The 17,002-nt window shown below is 40.8% G+C and overlaps 1 protein-coding gene across 1 annotated transcript in view; it reads right to left on the bottom strand.

Annotated features, from left to right (window-relative positions):
• The window catches only part of LOC128057493 (ATP-binding cassette sub-family C member 4-like), a 213,842-nt gene that overhangs the window by 41,200 nt on the left and 155,640 nt on the right, over window positions 1–17,002 (bottom strand). The window contains 4 exon segments of the mRNA XM_052649910.1: window positions 3,542–3,733; window positions 5,000–5,100; window positions 14,168–14,278; window positions 15,434–15,553. Of these exon segments, the coding sequence (XP_052505870.1) occupies window positions 3,542–3,733; window positions 5,000–5,100; window positions 14,168–14,278; window positions 15,434–15,553 (524 nt within the window).

A 17,002-nucleotide genomic window follows, 5' to 3' on the forward strand; every position in this document is an offset into this window, starting at 1 on the left:
GTTCTTCAGTGCTCAGCTTTCTTCACAGTCCAACTCTCACATCCATACATGACCACTGGAAAAACCATAGCCTTGACTAGAGGGACCTTTGTTGGCAAAGTAATGTCTCTGCTTTTTTAATATGCTATCTAGGTTGGTCATAACTTTCCTTCCAAGGAGTAAATGTCTTTTAATTTCATGGCTACAGTCACCATCTGCAGTGATTTTGGAGCCCCCAAAAACGAAGTCTGACACTGTTTCCCCATCTATTTCCCATGAAGTGATGGGGCCAGATGCCATGATCTTAGTTTTCTGAATGCTGAGCTTTAAGCCAACTTTTTCACTCTCCTCTTTCACTTTCATCAAGAGGCTTTTTAGTTCCTCTTCACTTTCTGCCATAAGGGTGGTGTCATCTGCATATCTGAGGTTGTTGATATTTCTCCTAGCAATCTTGAATAGTACCTACTATACTTTCCTATTGACTCTAGCTTCCAGGAATCAGGACAGAAGAGGAAATAAGGGAAAGAGAATAAAGCCCCACTTCTGCTGGGCTGGCTCATTCCCATGTCCCCTGCCCACCACACCCCTCTCCCCACCTCCACAACATTCTCTCTCAATCAAATCCAACACCAAAGGGGTGTTCTGGAGCGACAAGGGCTGGGACAGGTGAGCAGGAGAGGGAACCTGGGAGGTAGACAGGTAGAGTGAAATCATTCATGAACATACTGCCCGGGTATCACCTCCAAACACAGAAATGAAGCTAACAGTGATACTGAGTGGACCAAGACACAGATCAAAAATCAAGTTACTGCAGTTATTAATTCAGTCTCCAAATTCAATTTTCCCTCAAACATTTCAGAATCTCAGTCTCATGATTTTCAGGTTTTAGAAGGAAGAATAAGACTCTGTTATATTCCTAAGTTGTACTACAGAGTATTTTAGATAAGTCATATTTTATGGCTTTGGGGGAAATTTAAGACAAGTGCAGGTTAACTGAATTACACTTACAACAGAAAATCTAACAGACACAGTATCTGAGAGTAAGTGAACTTCACCTACAATGCTCTCAGGGATAAGATTCGTTAATGTTTTCCTGACACAGCAGTTCACATTTTTCCTGACCTACACTGAAACTGGAAATAATTAGGAGTGAGTTTTTGCCCTGTGACTAACTGAAGCTGCTCCCTGGGTAGCATTCAGGCATTACGTTGAATATTCTTTCATGTTACAAGGGTTTCATTCATTAAATTACAGCTACAGCCATTCGAGGGGTCTGGGATGGTAAGACTTTTTTTCTTAATATAAATTTATTTATTTTAATTGGAGGTTAATTACTTTACAATATTGTATTGGTTTTGCCATACATCAACATGAATCCGCCAGGTATACACGTGTTCCCCATCCTGAACCCCCCTCCCTCCTCCCTCCTCCCTCCCTGTACCATCCCTCTGGGTTGTTTCCGTGCACTGGCCCCAAGCATTCAGTATCATGCATCGAGCCTGGACTGGCGACTCATTTCATATATGATATTACACATGTTTCAATGCCATTCTCCCAAATCATCCCACCCTTGCCCTCTCCCACAGAGTCCAAAAGACCGTTCTATACATCTGTGTCTCTTTTGCTGTCTCACATACAGGGTTATCAGAGTTTTAAAGAGCAGTTCTTTCAGTTATTTACAGAGTTGTCATGTGTGTGTGCTGGTTCCTGCTTGCTCACACCTGTGTAACTCACTCACCCTCTCAGCCAGCAGTCCCTCGGCACCCTCTCTGTGCCCTGCAGAATGCTTTATGGGAACAAGAATGGAAACAAGATGCTCCCTGATTATAAAAAGCCTCAAAGTACTATGAGATACAGATTCCAAATTACAAAGCATGCCACAGGTGCTATCTTTTAATTATGATGAAATTCACATAACATAAAATTTAACCATTTTTAGGTGGATAGTTTGGTGTTCAGTACATTCACACTGCTGTGCAACCAAGCTTGAGATTTTTTTTTTTTCTGCCTCACAAAACTGAAATTCTTACCCATTAAAAGCAACACCCCATTTCCTCTGCCCCAGTCCCTGGAAACCACCATCCTACTTCCTGTCTTCTTGGATTTGACTACTCTAGGAATCTCACATAAATGGAATCAGAATGTTCATTCCTTTTGTGTCTGGCTTATTTCATTTAGCAAAATGTCATCAAGGTCTATCCATAAGTCAGAATTTTCTTCCTTTTTAAGGCTGAATAATAGTTCATTGTAAGGATTTAGTTCCTTCCAACTTTTGGCTGCCATGAACATAGATGTACCATAAATGCAATCTTAAAAGAATATATAAGACACTAAGGGTAAATTAGTGTGTGTGTGTGTGTGTGTGTGTGTACGTATATATATTAGTATATTAAGTATATGTTAGTACATTAAGTATTGGTATATTAAGTATGTATATTAAATATATATTAGTATATATGAGGGTATATTAAACTGAGGGTCTCGAAGGTGCACTAGACTTGACTCAGAAAATGAGGAGATTTTCACCATCCAGATGGCAGAGGGCCTGGGTCTCTGAGGCTGAGGGGCAGCATGTGCACTTGGAACAGGGAGGACGTGGTGCTTTGGGAGAAACTACACACAATCTGAGTGCAGGGGGGTGTGTATGTCAGAGACATACTGACTGCAGAGGGGGGTGGGGAAGAGCTCCTAATGCCTTGTCTGTTCTGGTTTAGTCTCTTCTTCAAGACTCTGTCCTGGTCCCAGCTGAGGGCCCCAAGCTGAGTGTGGAAGGAACGTCACCAGCAGACGTGGACACTAGCAGGTCCAGGTCACAAGCCTCTCTGCTGTCTCTTAAGTGGATCTTCTCTGCTCCCTGCTATTTGCTTTTGACTTTGAGCCAGTCTCTAGACCCTGCCTCCATCTGAGGCCCTGGTTCCTCACTCCTGACTGGGTCATTATTGAGGCTCTTCTCTGGTGGATACAAGGTCACCCCACAGCCCCTGCTTGGGTGGACTTGAGGCTATGCTATGGTTCCAGCAGCAGCTCACCCAGACCAATAAGGACCAGATCTGGGCTAAGAAAGAAGCAGTCTGTGTGGGGAGGGCAGGAGGATGGCAGCTCAGTGTGGGTGAGTGGAAGACAAGGCCTCAGGAAGGGCTAAGGGACAGGGAAGGAGGCTGCAACCAGAGGGAGGAAGAGAAGAGAAGATTTCAGAAATACAAACAAGAAAAGATGGAAAGGAATGAAATATTGGAGAGTTAGGGCCAGGAAGACAAGGCTGACATCCCAGACTTTGCATGAATAATCAGGTGTCACATATAGTGTCCTGAGTCAGGTTAAGATGGAACCCCGGATTCCAGGACCCATCAACCATCATGAGGGAGCTCACAACACAGGGGAAAAATTGCTGGTATCCCCATCCCATGGTTAGTTTCCAAGAAAGATTCACCTACAATGTCACCAATCTAATCTGCATCCATTAGGAGCAAACAGTCCCCCTGACATAATGATAAGGAAGCCAAGAACAGATGTGGTGCTAAATCTTTAGCTGGATTTAAAGAGGCAAATGACTTAAACTAACCTTTTCTCTTGGGTAAATAGATGCTTCAAGGTTCCTCAATACCAGAGGACTGTCCAAGTTATACCTGAAGTTCACACTGGAAAAGGAAATCCCTCCATTTGGGGGCCAGAATGGTGGTGGACGATACTCAAGTTCCCAAGGTGCTTCTTTCTCAAGGTCTGTATATTCAATCACCCTTTCTACTGAAATCATCTGAAAGACATATGACATCACATGAGTCAGTATCAGAGGATCTAGTTTATGGATGTTCAGACATTGTAAATGAAACCTCCTGCTTTTCTATGGTTCAGAGTATCTCAGGTCTCAACGTCCACAAAGGACAGACGTAGGAGTCTGATGAGGCCTTAGATGATTTGCAGACTTGTTCATCATCTTCAACATTTTTACACATGACTATTTCCTTCCATTTTATATTAAAGCTAAAAAATTAGAGAAATAAATGGTAAGTTTTTTTGATCCACCTTTCACATCTGAATTAAAAAAAACACAAGAATTTTTTAAAAGAAAAGAAGAACACTTATGGACATCAATCAGTATGTGTGGCTACAGAAGGGCCATGTGTTACAGATGAGCAAAACTGGGCAGTCATCAAACATCATTTTAATAATTAGTCACTTTCTACTCCGTTAGAAGAAATAAATGGAAAAACTTCATTTTTATTGTTTTTCTCCCTTTAGGAGAAGGTACAAATATTCAGAAGTGTATAATTTTCTTATTGACTAAGGCCTCTTAAACAACCATAACTAGCCTATCCTACCAGAGAGAATGGCTGCCAGCAAATTCAGGTGTTCAATACACACAAGAATAAGTCATAAAATGGGGGGGGGGGGGGAGGGGGGAAGAACATATTAATTAAACAAACCTTAAAACACTGGATTTGATTCTTTTACCAGAAATAAGGAATTACCCATTAAGATGCAAAATAAACAAGCTGCTAAGAAATTAGCTTATATTGTCTCCAGAATTTCAGAACCTCTCTCCTACAGAGACATTTATTGTATTTGAAGACAGTTTGTGATGAATATAAAACCTTCTGATGTGGCATACATATGTGGGGAAATACATACATATTTTTATTAACTTTAAGCAGATGGAATGTGAAAGGGAAAGTCAGTCAATGGTGTTCAGCTCTTTGCAACCCCATGGATGCCTGCCAGGCTTCTCTGTCCATGAGGATTCTCCAGGCAAGAATACTGGAGTGAGTAGCCATTCCCTTCTCCAGGGGATTTTTCCAACCCAGGGATAGAACCTTTGTCTCTTGTGGCTCCTGCATTGCAGGCGGATTTTTTACCATCTGAGCCACCAGGGAAGCCCTTAAGCAAATGGGGGAGAACATAAAAAAAACTTTGTAAGATAATGTTAAAAAAAAAAGTTTTATTATTTTACATAAGAATTGCTTTTATGCCATATAACAGCAAGGAGACCTGGAAAGGCTAAGAACAGAAAGATAAACATCACCATGTTCTCAACTTCGGCACTTTGCCTGACGCACCACTGGAACATCCCCGTGAGTGTGAGCGTGAGAGACAGGACCAGGCCAACCTGCCCGGGAGTCAAAGCTAAATGAGGAAGAAGAGGAATAAGGTCAGTCTACTTCTCAACCCTTCACACAGTTCCTTCTGTCACTTTACAAAGAAGACTCCTTTACGATTTTTATTGGAGTATAGTTCATTTACAAAGTTATGTTAGTTTCAGGTGTACAGCAAAGTGAATTAGCCAGATATATACATATAATCTGCTCTTTTAAAATTATTTTCCCATATATGTCATTACAGAGTATTAAATAGAATCCCCTGTGCTATACAGTAGGTCCTTTTTAGTTATCTATTTTATTATATAGTAGTGAGAAGACTCCTTTATAATATTTAAATCATTTTCATGTAATGATAGTATCACTCATAATATTGCTTCTGTTGTATGAGACAATAATACAGTAAAAAAAAAAAAAAAAACCACTATGAGGGACTTCCCTAGTGGTCCAATAGCTAAGACTCCGAACTCCCAATGCAGGGGGCTCAGGTTCGATCCCTGGTCAGGCAACTAGACTCCACATGCCACAAATAAGAGTTCACATGCTGCAACTAAAGTCCTGCCTGTTATAATTAAGACTGAAGATCCCACATGCCCCAGCTAAGACCCAGCAGAGCGAAATAAATAAGCAAATTTTTTTAAAAAAAATATGAATTTAGAAAGAACTAACAAAGTTGTTGTTGTTAAGTCACTAAGTCATGTCTGACTCTGTGACACCATGGACTGTAGCACTACAGGCTTCCCTGTCCTTTGTTATCTCCCAGAGGTTGCTCCAATTCATGTCCATTGAGTTCATGATGCTATCTAACCATCTTATCCTCTGCCACCTCCTTCTCCTCCTGCCTTCAATCTTTCCCATATCAAGGTCTTTTCTAATGAGTCAGCTCTTCGCATCAGGTGGCAAACGTATTGGAGCTTCAGCATCAACATCAGTCCTTCCAGTGAATATTCAGGGTTGATTTCTTTAGGATTTAATGATGTGATCTCCTTGCTGTCCAAGGGACTCTCAAGAGTCTTCTCCAACACTACAACTTGAAAGCATTAATTCCTTGGCACTCAGCCTCCTTAATGGACCAAATTTGACATCCATTGACAACTTTTACATGACTAGTGGAAAAAACATACCTTTCACTATATGGAACTTTGTGGGCAAAATGATGTCTCTGCTTTTTAATATTCTGAATAGATTTGTCATAGCTTTCCTTCCAAGAAGCAAATATCTTTTCATTCATGGTTGCAGTCATGGTTTGCAGTGATTTTTGGAACCCAAGAATATAAAACCTGTCACTGCTTTCAATCTTTTCCCATGAAGTGATGGGACTGGATGCCATGACCTTATATCACTGAATGCTGAGATTTAAGCCAGCTTTTTCACTTGCTCTTTCAGTTTCATCAAGAGGCTCTTCACTTTCTCTTCACTTTCTGCCATTAGGATGGTATCATCTGCATATCTGAGGTTATTGATATTTCTCCTGGAAATCTTGATTACCGCTTGTGCTTCATCCAGCCCAACATTGCTCATGATGTACTCTACATATAAGTTAAATAAGCAGGGTGACAATATACAGCCTTGATGTACTCCTTTTTCCTAGTTGGAACCAGTCTGTTATTCCATGTCCAGTTCTAACTGTTGCTTCCTGACCTGCATTCAGATTTCTCAAGAGGCAGGTCAGGTGGTCTGGTATTCCCATCTCTCAGAATTTTCCACAGTTTATTTGATCCACACAGTCAAAGGCTTTGGCATAGCCAAAAAAGCAAAAATAGATGTTTTTCTGGAACTCTCTTGCTTTTTCCATGATCCAGTGGATGTTGGCAACTTGATCTCTGGTGCCTTTTCTAAAAGCAGTTTGAACACTTGGAGGTTCACAGTTCACATATTGCTGAAGCCTGGCTTGGAGAATTTTGAGCATTACTTTACTAGCATGTGAGATGAGTGCAATTGTGTGGTAGTTTGAGCATTCTTTGGCATTGCCTCTCTTTGGGATTGGAATGAAAACTGACCTTTTCCAGTCTTGTGGCCACTGCTGAGTTTTCCAAATTTGCTGGCATATTGAGTGCAGCACTTTCACAGCATCATCTTTCAAGATTTGAAATAGCTCAACTGGAATTCCATCACCTCCACTAGCTTTGTTCATAGTGATGCTTCCTGAGGCCCACTTGACTTCACATTCCAGGATGTCTGGCCTTAGATGAGTGATCACACCATCGTGATTATCTTGGTTGTGAAGATCTTTTTTGTACAGTTCTTCTGTGTATTCTTGCCACCTCTTCTTAATATCTTCTGTTTCTGTTAGGTCCAGACCATTTCTGTCCTTTATCAAGCCCATCTTTGAATGAAATGTTCCCTTGGTATCTCTAATTTTCTTGAAAAGATCTCTAGTCTTTCCCATTTTACTGTTTTCCTCTATTTCTTTGCACTGATCACTGAGGAAGGCTTTCTTATCTCTCCTTGCTATTCTTTGGAGCTCTGCATTCAGATGCTTATATCTTTCCTTTTCTCCTTTGCTTTTTGCTTCTCTTCTTTTCACAGCTATTTGTAAGGCCTGCTCAGACAGCCATTTTGCTTTTTCGCATTTCTTTTTATTGGGGATGGTCTTGATCCCTGTTCCTGTACAATGTCATGAACCTCCATTCATCAGGCACTCTGTCTATCAGATCTAGTCCCTTAAATCTATTTCTCACTTCCGCTGTATAGTCATAAGGGATTATATTTAGGTCATGCCTGACTGGTCTAGTGGTTTTCACCACTTTCTTCAATTTCAGTATGAATTTGGCAATAAGGAGTTCATGATCTGAGCCACACTCAGCTCCCAGTCTTGTTTTTGCTGACTGTATAGAGCTTCTCCAACTTTGTCTGCAAACAATATAATCAATCTGATTTCGGTGTTGACCATCTGGTGATGTCCATGTGTAGAGTCATCTCTTGTCTTGTTGGAATAGGGTGTTTGCTATGACCAGTGCATTCTCTTAGCAGAAGTCTATTAGCCTTTGCCTGCTTCATTCTGTACTCTAAGGCCAAATTTGCCTGTTACTCCAGGTGTTTCTTGATTTCCTACTTTCACATTCCAGTCACCTATAATGAAAAGGACATCTTTTGGGGGTGTTAGTTCTAAAAGGTATTGTAGGTCTTCATAGAACCATTCAACTTCAGCTTCTTCAGCATTACTGGTTGGGCATAGATTCAGATTACTGTGATATTAAATAAAAATAGTGACAACATACAGCTTTGTCATACTCCTTTCCCAGTTTTAAACCAGTCCATTGTTCCATGCTTATTTAACTTCTATGCAGAGTACAACATGAGAAATGCTGGGCTGGAGGAAGTAGAAGCTGGTTCAACATTGCCAGAAAAAATTTCAATAACCTCCAACATGCAATTGATACCACCCTTATGGCAAAAAGTGAAGAACCAAAGAGCCTCTTAATGAAAGTGAAAGAGGAGAGTGAAAAACCTGGCTTAAAATTCAACATTCAGAAAACTAAGATTATGGCATCTAGTCCCATCACTTCATGGGAAATAGATGGGAAAACAATGGAAACAGTGTCAGACTTTATTTTGGGGGGCTCCAAAATCACTGCAGATGGTGACTGCAGCCATGAAATTAAAAGACGCTTACTCCTTGGAAAGAAAGTTATGACCAACCTAGATAGCATATTAAAAAGCAGAGACATTACTTTGCCAACAAAGGTCTGTCTAGTCAAGGCTATGGTTTTTCCTGTGGTCATGTATGGATGTGAGAGTTGGACTGTGAAGAAAGTTGAGCACAGAAGAATTGATGCTTTTGAACTGTGGTGTTGGAGAAGACTCTTGAGAGTCCCTTGGACTACAAGGAGATCCAACCAGTCCATCCTAAAGGAGATCAGTCCTGGGTGTTCACTGGAAGGACTGATGCTAAAGCTGAAACTCCAATACTTTGCCTACCTGATGTGAAAAGCTGACTCATTTGAAAAGACCCTGATGCCGGGAAAGATTGAGGGCAGGAGGAGAAGGGGATGACAGAGGATGAGATGGTTGGATGGCATCACCGACACAATGGACTTGGATTTGGGTGGACTCCGGGAGTTGGTGATGGACAGGGAGGCTTGGCGTGGTGCGGTTCATGGAGTTGCAAAGAGCTGGACACGACTGAGCAACTGAACTGAACTGAACTGAATTGTTCCATGTCCAGTTCTCTTTCTTCTTGATCTGCTTACAGGTTTCTCAGGAGACAGGTATGATGGTCTGGTATTCCCATCTCTTTCAGAATTTTCCACAGTTTATTGTGATCCACTGAGTCAAAGCCTTTCAACATAGTTTATGAAGCAGATGTTTTTCCTGTAATTCCCTTGCTTTCTTTATGATCTGATGAATGTTGGCAATTTGATCTCTGGTTCCTCTGCCTTTTCTAAACCTAGTTTGTATAGCTGGAAATTCCCAGTTCACATACTGTTGAAATCTTGTTTGAAGGATTTTGCTCCTGCTGCTGCCAAGTCGCTTCAGTCATGTCCGAATCTGTGCAACCCGATAGACGGCAGCCCATCAGGCTCCCCCGTCCCTGGGATTCTCCAGGCAAGAACACTAGTGGGTGGCCATTTGCTTCTCCAATGCATGAACGTGAAAATTGAAAGTGAAGTCGCTCAGTTGTGTCCAACCCTTTGTGACACCATGGACTGCAGCCTACCAGGCTCCTCTGTCCATTGGATTTTTATTATAACCTATCAGCATGTAAAATGAGTGCATTTGTATGACAGCTTGAACATTCGTTGGGATTGGAATGAAAACTGATTTTCAGTCCTGTAGCCACTGCTGAGTTTTGCAAATTTACTGGCATATTACATGAACAGCATCATCTTTTAGGATTTGAAATAACTAACCTGGAATTCCATTACCTCCACTAACTTTGTTTGTAGTGATGCTTCCTAAGGTCCACTTGACTTCACTCTCCAGGATGTCTGGCTCAAGATGAGTGACCACACAGTCGTGACTATCCAGGTCATTAAGATCTTTCTGGTACAGTTTTTCTGTGTATTCTTGCCACCTCTTCCTAATCTCTTCTGTTTCTCTTAGGTCCTTAACATTTTTGTCCTTTGTCATTTAATCCCACATGGATTGAGATACACTTGGCAGTATAATATAGTTGAGGATGCCATTGTTCAGATTTTTGTCCTTATGCTTCAATTATCATTATGTAACTTCACTTTCTACGCCCGATGTAGCTGCAGTTGAAATCACAAAAAGAAGGCAATGGATTCTAAGAGCCAGTGCTTTTAAATTTAAAATATTACTCTCATTTTTCCATTATTAAAGACTGTGATACAGGGCTATTTCTATGGATAGTGAGGGATGGTGAATTCATGCTACACATTCCAACAACTGCTCATCTGGGGCCCACACAGCAGTGAGGATACTGTTTTTGCTATAGAGAATCTTCCTCAGACCCCTACAACCAAGGATTCCAAGTAGCCCAAAAACTAAAACCTAAAACCTAATCTGTACAAAAAGCTTAATAGTAAACCTGGTTCTCTCCATCTAGATATAGGACACTACCTGGGATGTTCAGAAGGTCATCTTGCTACAGTTATGTAGATCTCAACCCATTCAAAGAAAAATAAAAAGATAAAAGATCTCAATGAAGACATACTGTAAACAAGCAAACAAACAAGTAAACTACTCAAAAGCAATCTACAGATTCAATGCAACCCCTATCAAATTACCAATGGCATTTTTCAGAGAATTAGAACAAAGAAATCTGTATTTTGTATGGAAACACAAAATACCATGAATAGACAATGTAATTGTGAGAAAAACGAAGAAAAATGAAGCTAGGCGGAATCACGTGCCCTGTCTTCAGACTATACCACAAAGCTACAGTAATTGAAACAGTATTCTACTGGCACCAAAAACAGAAATATAGATCAATGGAATAGAACAGAAATTCTGGAGAAAAGCCCACGTACCTGTGTCACCTATGGCAAAGGAAGCAAGAATACACAATGGAGAAAAAACAGTTTCATTAATAACTTGTGCTGGGAAAACTGGACAGCTACATGTAAAAGAATAAAATCAGAACACTCCCTAAAATCATAAACAAAAGTAAACTCAAATAGATTACAGACATAAATGTAAGACCAGACACTAGAAGACTTTAAGATGAAAACATAGGGAGAACTCTCTCTGATATAAATTGCTGCAAGCTTTTTTACCCACCTCCTAGAGCAATAAAAATAAATAAAACACACACACAAAAAAAAAGGGACTCAATTAAGCTTAAAAACTTTTGAACAGCAAAAAAAAAAAACATAAAAAATACCAAAGACAACCCGTAGAATGGGAGAAATATTTCCAAATGTAGTGACTGACAAGTGATTACTCTCCAAAATATACAAAGAGTTCATGCAGTTCAATATCAAAAATAAATAAGTAAACAGTCTAATCAAAAAAAGGCAGAAGATTAAAACAAACATTCTCCAAAGAAGACATATCAATGGCCAAAAAGCACATGAAAAGATGGTCAACATCTCTAATTACTAGAAAAAGGCATATCAAAACTACAGTGAAAAAAAAAATTTTTTTTAAGTGAAAAACTACAGTGAAGTTTCTCCTCACACCAGTCAGAATGGGTTCAGGATGGGGAACACATGTATACCTGTGGCAGATTCATGTTGATGTATGGCAAAACCAACACAATATTGTAAAGTAATTAACTTCCAATTAAAATAAATAAATTTATATATTTTTTAAAAAGTCTACAACAATAAGTACTGAAGAGGATGTGGAGAAAAGGGAACCCTCCTGCACTGTTGGTGGGAATGTAAACTAATACAGCCACTATGGAGAACAATATGGAGGTTCCTTTAAAAAACTAAAAATAGAGCTACCATAAGATCCAGCAATCTCACTCCAGGGCATATATCCAGAGAAAACCATAATTTATAAGGATACATGGCACCCTAATATTCACTGCAGGACTATTTACAACAGCCAGGACATGGAAGCAACCTAAATGCTTGTCAACACAGCAATGGACAAGGAAGATACGGTACCATACATACAATGGAATGTTACCCAGCCATTAAAAAAAAGAAAAGGGCAAAATAATGCCATTGGCAGCAACATAGCTGGACCTAGAGATCTGCACACTGAGTGAAGCAAGTCTGAGAAAAATAGAATATGATATTGCTTACATATGGAATATAACAAAAGGCTACAAATGAACTTATCTACAAAACAGAAGTAGAGCAACAGGTGTAGAAAATAAACTTATGTTTACCAGGGGATAAGGGAGGGGAAGGATAAATTGGAAGAGTGGGACTGACACAGACATACTACTATATATAAAATATTAAAATAGATCATTAATAAGAAACTACTGTAAAGTACAGAGAACTCTGTATTGATCTATATGAGAAAAGAATGTAAAAAAGAGTGGGTGTGGATCACAATAAACTGTGGAAAATTCTAAAAGAGATGAGAATACCAGACCACCTGACCTGCCTCTTGAGAAATCTGTATGCAGGTCACAAAGCAACAGTTAGAACTGGATATGGAACAACAGACTGGTTCCAAATAGGAAAAGGAGTACGTCAAGGCTGTATATTGTCACCCTGCTTATTGAACTTATACGCAGAGTACATCATAAGAAACGCTGGACTGGAAGAAACAAAAGCTGGAATCAAGATTGCCAGGAGAAATATCAATAACCTCAGATATGCAGATGACACCACCCTTATGGCAGAAAGTGAAGAGGAACTAAAAAGGCTCTTGCTGAAAGTGTAAGAGGAGAGTGAAAAAGTTGGCTTAAAGCTCAACATTCAGAAAATGAAGATCATGGCATCTGGTCCCATCACTTCATGGGAAATAGATGGGGAAACAGTGGAAACAGTGTCAGACTTTATTTTTGGGGTCTCCAAAATCACTGCAGATGGTGACTGCAGCCATGAAATTAAAAGATGCTTACTCCTTGGAAGAAAAGTTATGACCAACCTAGATAGCATACTCAAAAGCAGAGAAATTACTTTGCTGACTAAGGTCCGTCTAGTCAAGGCTATGATTTTTCCTGTGGTCATGTATGGATGTGAGAGTTGGACTATGAAGAAGCCTGAGCACCGAAGAATTGATGCTTTTGAACTATGGTGTTGGAGAAGACTCTTGAGAGTCCTTTGGACAGCAAGGAGGTCCAACCAATCCATTCTGAAGGAGATCAGCCCTGGGATTTCTTTGGAAGTAATGATGCTAAAGCTGAAACTCCAGTACTTTGGCCACCTCATGCGAAGAGTTGACTCATTGGAAAAGACTTTGATGCTGGGAGGGATTGGGGGCAGGAGAAGAAGGGGACGACTGAGGATGAGATGGCTGGATGGCATCACGGACTCGATGGACGTGAGTCTGAGTGAACTCCGGCAGTTGGTGATGGACAGGGAGACCTGGCGTGCTGCGATTCATGGGGTCGCAAAGAGTCGGACACGACTGAGCGGCTGAACTGAACTGATAGCAGATTTAATTTGCTGTACATCAGAAACTAAGACAACAGTGTAAATTAACTATACCCCAATAAAACTTAAAACAAAAATTAAAGAATGGCCCGAGTGAGCCAAAGCAGTGGCCTAAGACACCACATGTCTGCTGGAGCAGGCACGTCATACCTGGGTTTTGCTCCTAAAGATTCCGAAAGTGAAAATCAGAAATTCTTTTCTAAAGGACTATTCATTTGAAGTATTAATCAAAACACAAATTACTAAAAAAAAATACAGGCACCCCAATGTTTATGGAGTATGGAAAAAGAGTCTTTAAAAAAGTGGATATATGTGTAACAGATTCACTTGGCTATACACCTGAAGTCAACACAACGTCATAAATCAACTATATGCCAACCAAAAAAAATTTTTAATGATCTCAATAGGACCTACTGTAAATAAATAAGAGTTAAAAAAGATAAAAGTTCTCATCAAGACACACATTACTTCACATGGACACACTGTGGAGTCACATGATGCAGACACTTTAATACAACTCATTAGAACCAAAGAGTATATATTAGACAAGGTGAAAACAGTTTAATAACTACAAACAAAGATATAAAATGTAAACATACCACAAATATTCACATTTGTACTTACATTCCACCATAATCAGGGCTCCAAAGGCAACAACAGTGACAAAGATGGCACAGGTGACATCCAGATACACAGCGAGCCATCGGGACGTCGTCAAAAGCAGGAACCAAGCCTCTGGATTTGTGAATCATAACAAGTGTAATACATAAACAGGAAAACAATGTTAGCTGCTTTTCATGAGGGAGAGCATTTTCTTCAGTTAAGCTACAGAAGATTTTACACAAGGTAGAACAGCAAAGTTACACACCTGTAACTTCAAAGGAACCTGAAGATTCCAGAAAACTAGGTTCAACACAAAACAGCATATGGGACATGCAGGAATCGGTCCAGGAAGCATGCTTTGAAAACTTCAACCCATGGGTTATCAAGAAAAATACCATCACAGGAAAGAAGATGGAAAAACATCTCATTGGTGTGTTCCCTGCAGTGCTGGGCCTCAACATGAAGATCCTCTTCTCAGAGAGTCAGCTGTTCCCAGCTCTGACAGCAGAGAGCATAGCTCCAGCACCTTCTGCCCTCTCTACAGGGCCTGAGGTGGTTATTCTTAGGAGCCAGTGTCCACACGACCATCAGCTAACAGGATCTGCATGTGGCTTTCAAATGCCATGTTATCTTCAAAATACACTAATGATTGGAAAGTTTGGCCAGGATTTTATAGACTTAGAGGAAATTCTGAATTTTCTTCCTAGATGGAAAACAAACAAACTTCACTGATACAAAGCATAATCAAGTGGATAGCAAATCAGGAACTTATTTTCCTCAATACTTCTACTACCTTCAATGTCTGCTCTCGAAAGAATCGGCAAAGCACACCCTGAGGGGCAAGAACAGCCACCACCTGGTTCTGAAAATAAAATTTTATTGGAATACAGCCATTGACTAATGTATGATCTTTGCCTGTCTCTGTGCTACAATAGCAAAGATGAGTAGTTACAATAGAGACAGCACACAAAGCCTACAGTATTTTCTATCTGGACCTTTGAAAAAAGAAAAGTTTACTGACTCCTGCCTTAAAGAGACAGACGTCCACAGGGCACAGTGATGGAAGGACAATGCAGGCTAGTCAGGGGAGAAAAGCAGGGCTGTGAAGGGGGGAAGAGGGGAACATAGAGGAGATGCTGAGAGGGAGGGGTGGGGGAGACAGGTGTTCAGAGGGCCACGTGGGCTGACACACAGAGAGGTGCTGGCCAGCCAGGCCACCTGAATGGGAGTCAGCCTCAGAAGGCAGCACATCCCATCCTTAGCAGTCATCTCCAGAAACGTACAGACCTGAGTGCAAATCCTGGTGTGCATCAAACAGCTCCTGAAACTTCTTTTTTGCTTTGTATGCCCGGATGGTCCAGAGTCCCTGGAGAGAAGATGATAGGTGGGAAAACACCAGGCTCCGAGCTGGGGAAGCAGAGACAGACACACGACAGAGAAAGTCAGGGAGGCTGGATGAGAGGAAACCAACTGCCTCCCAGGCTCTGTGGTCACATGTCCTGCCAAAGGAAATCCTCCACGTGACCCTCAAACTCCTGCTCACACCAAGCTTCACTTTAATGATCTGGGAATGAGAGATTCTCTTTGAAACTATCTTTGATCAAATTCAAAATCCCAGCTAGATTTAGATAAAGAAGTTCTTTACTGGTTCTTTCATCAAGGTCCTCTCAAATATTCCTCCCTCCATATTCTTCTGGCATCTTTCCAGATGGACATTGCTCACAATTTTTTTAAAGTATATTGAAGTATATTTGATTTATAATAATCTGCTAGTTTCAGGTATGTAGTATAGTCATTCACTTCTTTTCTCTGATTATATTCCATTATAGGTGATTACAAGATACTGAATAAAATTCTCTGTGCTTTACACTTAATCCTTGTTATCTATTTGATGTATTAATAGTAGTTTGTCTATTAATCCCATATTTCTAATTTGCTCCTCACTCTTTCCCAATGCCCTTTGGTAACCACAAGTTTGTTTTTTATGCCTCTGAGTCTATTTCTAGTTTGTGTATAGATTCATTTGTATTATTTTTAGATTCCATGTATAAGTGATAACATATGTGTCTCTCTCTGACTTATTTTACTAATAATAATATTCCCTAAGTCCATCAGTGTTGCTGCAAATGGTAATATTTCATTCTTTTTCATGGGTGAGTAATTACTGTTCACTAATTTTTGAATCAGTAGCATTTTAAAATTTAATTCCTCATTAGAGTCCTCACCACACTGAACTTTGGTAAGCTACCTGTGTTTTGTTCCATCTTAGATGAGTAACCTAAGGGCTGGGATAGAGTCAGTACATGCCCCACCCTGGACCAGAGCCAGACCCAAGACAGGGTGAGACGAGTAAGGGAGGGGACAGTCTGCCGCCTCCCACGTCCTGGGCCTCTCCCTGCACCTGTGCCAGGAGCCTCTGTGTGGGTCACGGAGCACCTGGCACTGCACTGCCCTTGTGCCCAGAGGACCCGACAGATGAAGAGCCTTTGAATGGTCTTGACTTCTGCCCTGGGAACCTGATAGATGTTTTTATATCTGCATGCTGAACACCTGTCCTGTTGTTTGGAGGGCACTGTGGCACATGACACTGACATCACCCTATTAGAATCTGACAGCGGCCTCAGTGTCCATCTTTTGAGTGACTTCATGTGGTTTGGGGCCTGATGTCACATGACTGCCCATTCATTTCCTGCCATCTTCTCTAAGAGCACACTGACCATGAGCACCAGGGTCAGGCTCTTGCCTGTCAGGGAACAGCTGGGCTGCAGGCTGCCAGGCAGGAAGGACCCTTACATTTCTCATTCCCCACCATGAAAAAGGATGTAACTTGCTATTGCCAGAGGCACACAGTGAGCC

Source organism: Budorcas taxicolor, chromosome 12 (assembly GCF_023091745.1).
Source record: "Budorcas taxicolor isolate Tak-1 chromosome 12, Takin1.1, whole genome shotgun sequence".
Lineage (NCBI taxonomy): Eukaryota > Metazoa > Chordata > Mammalia > Artiodactyla > Bovidae > Budorcas > Budorcas taxicolor.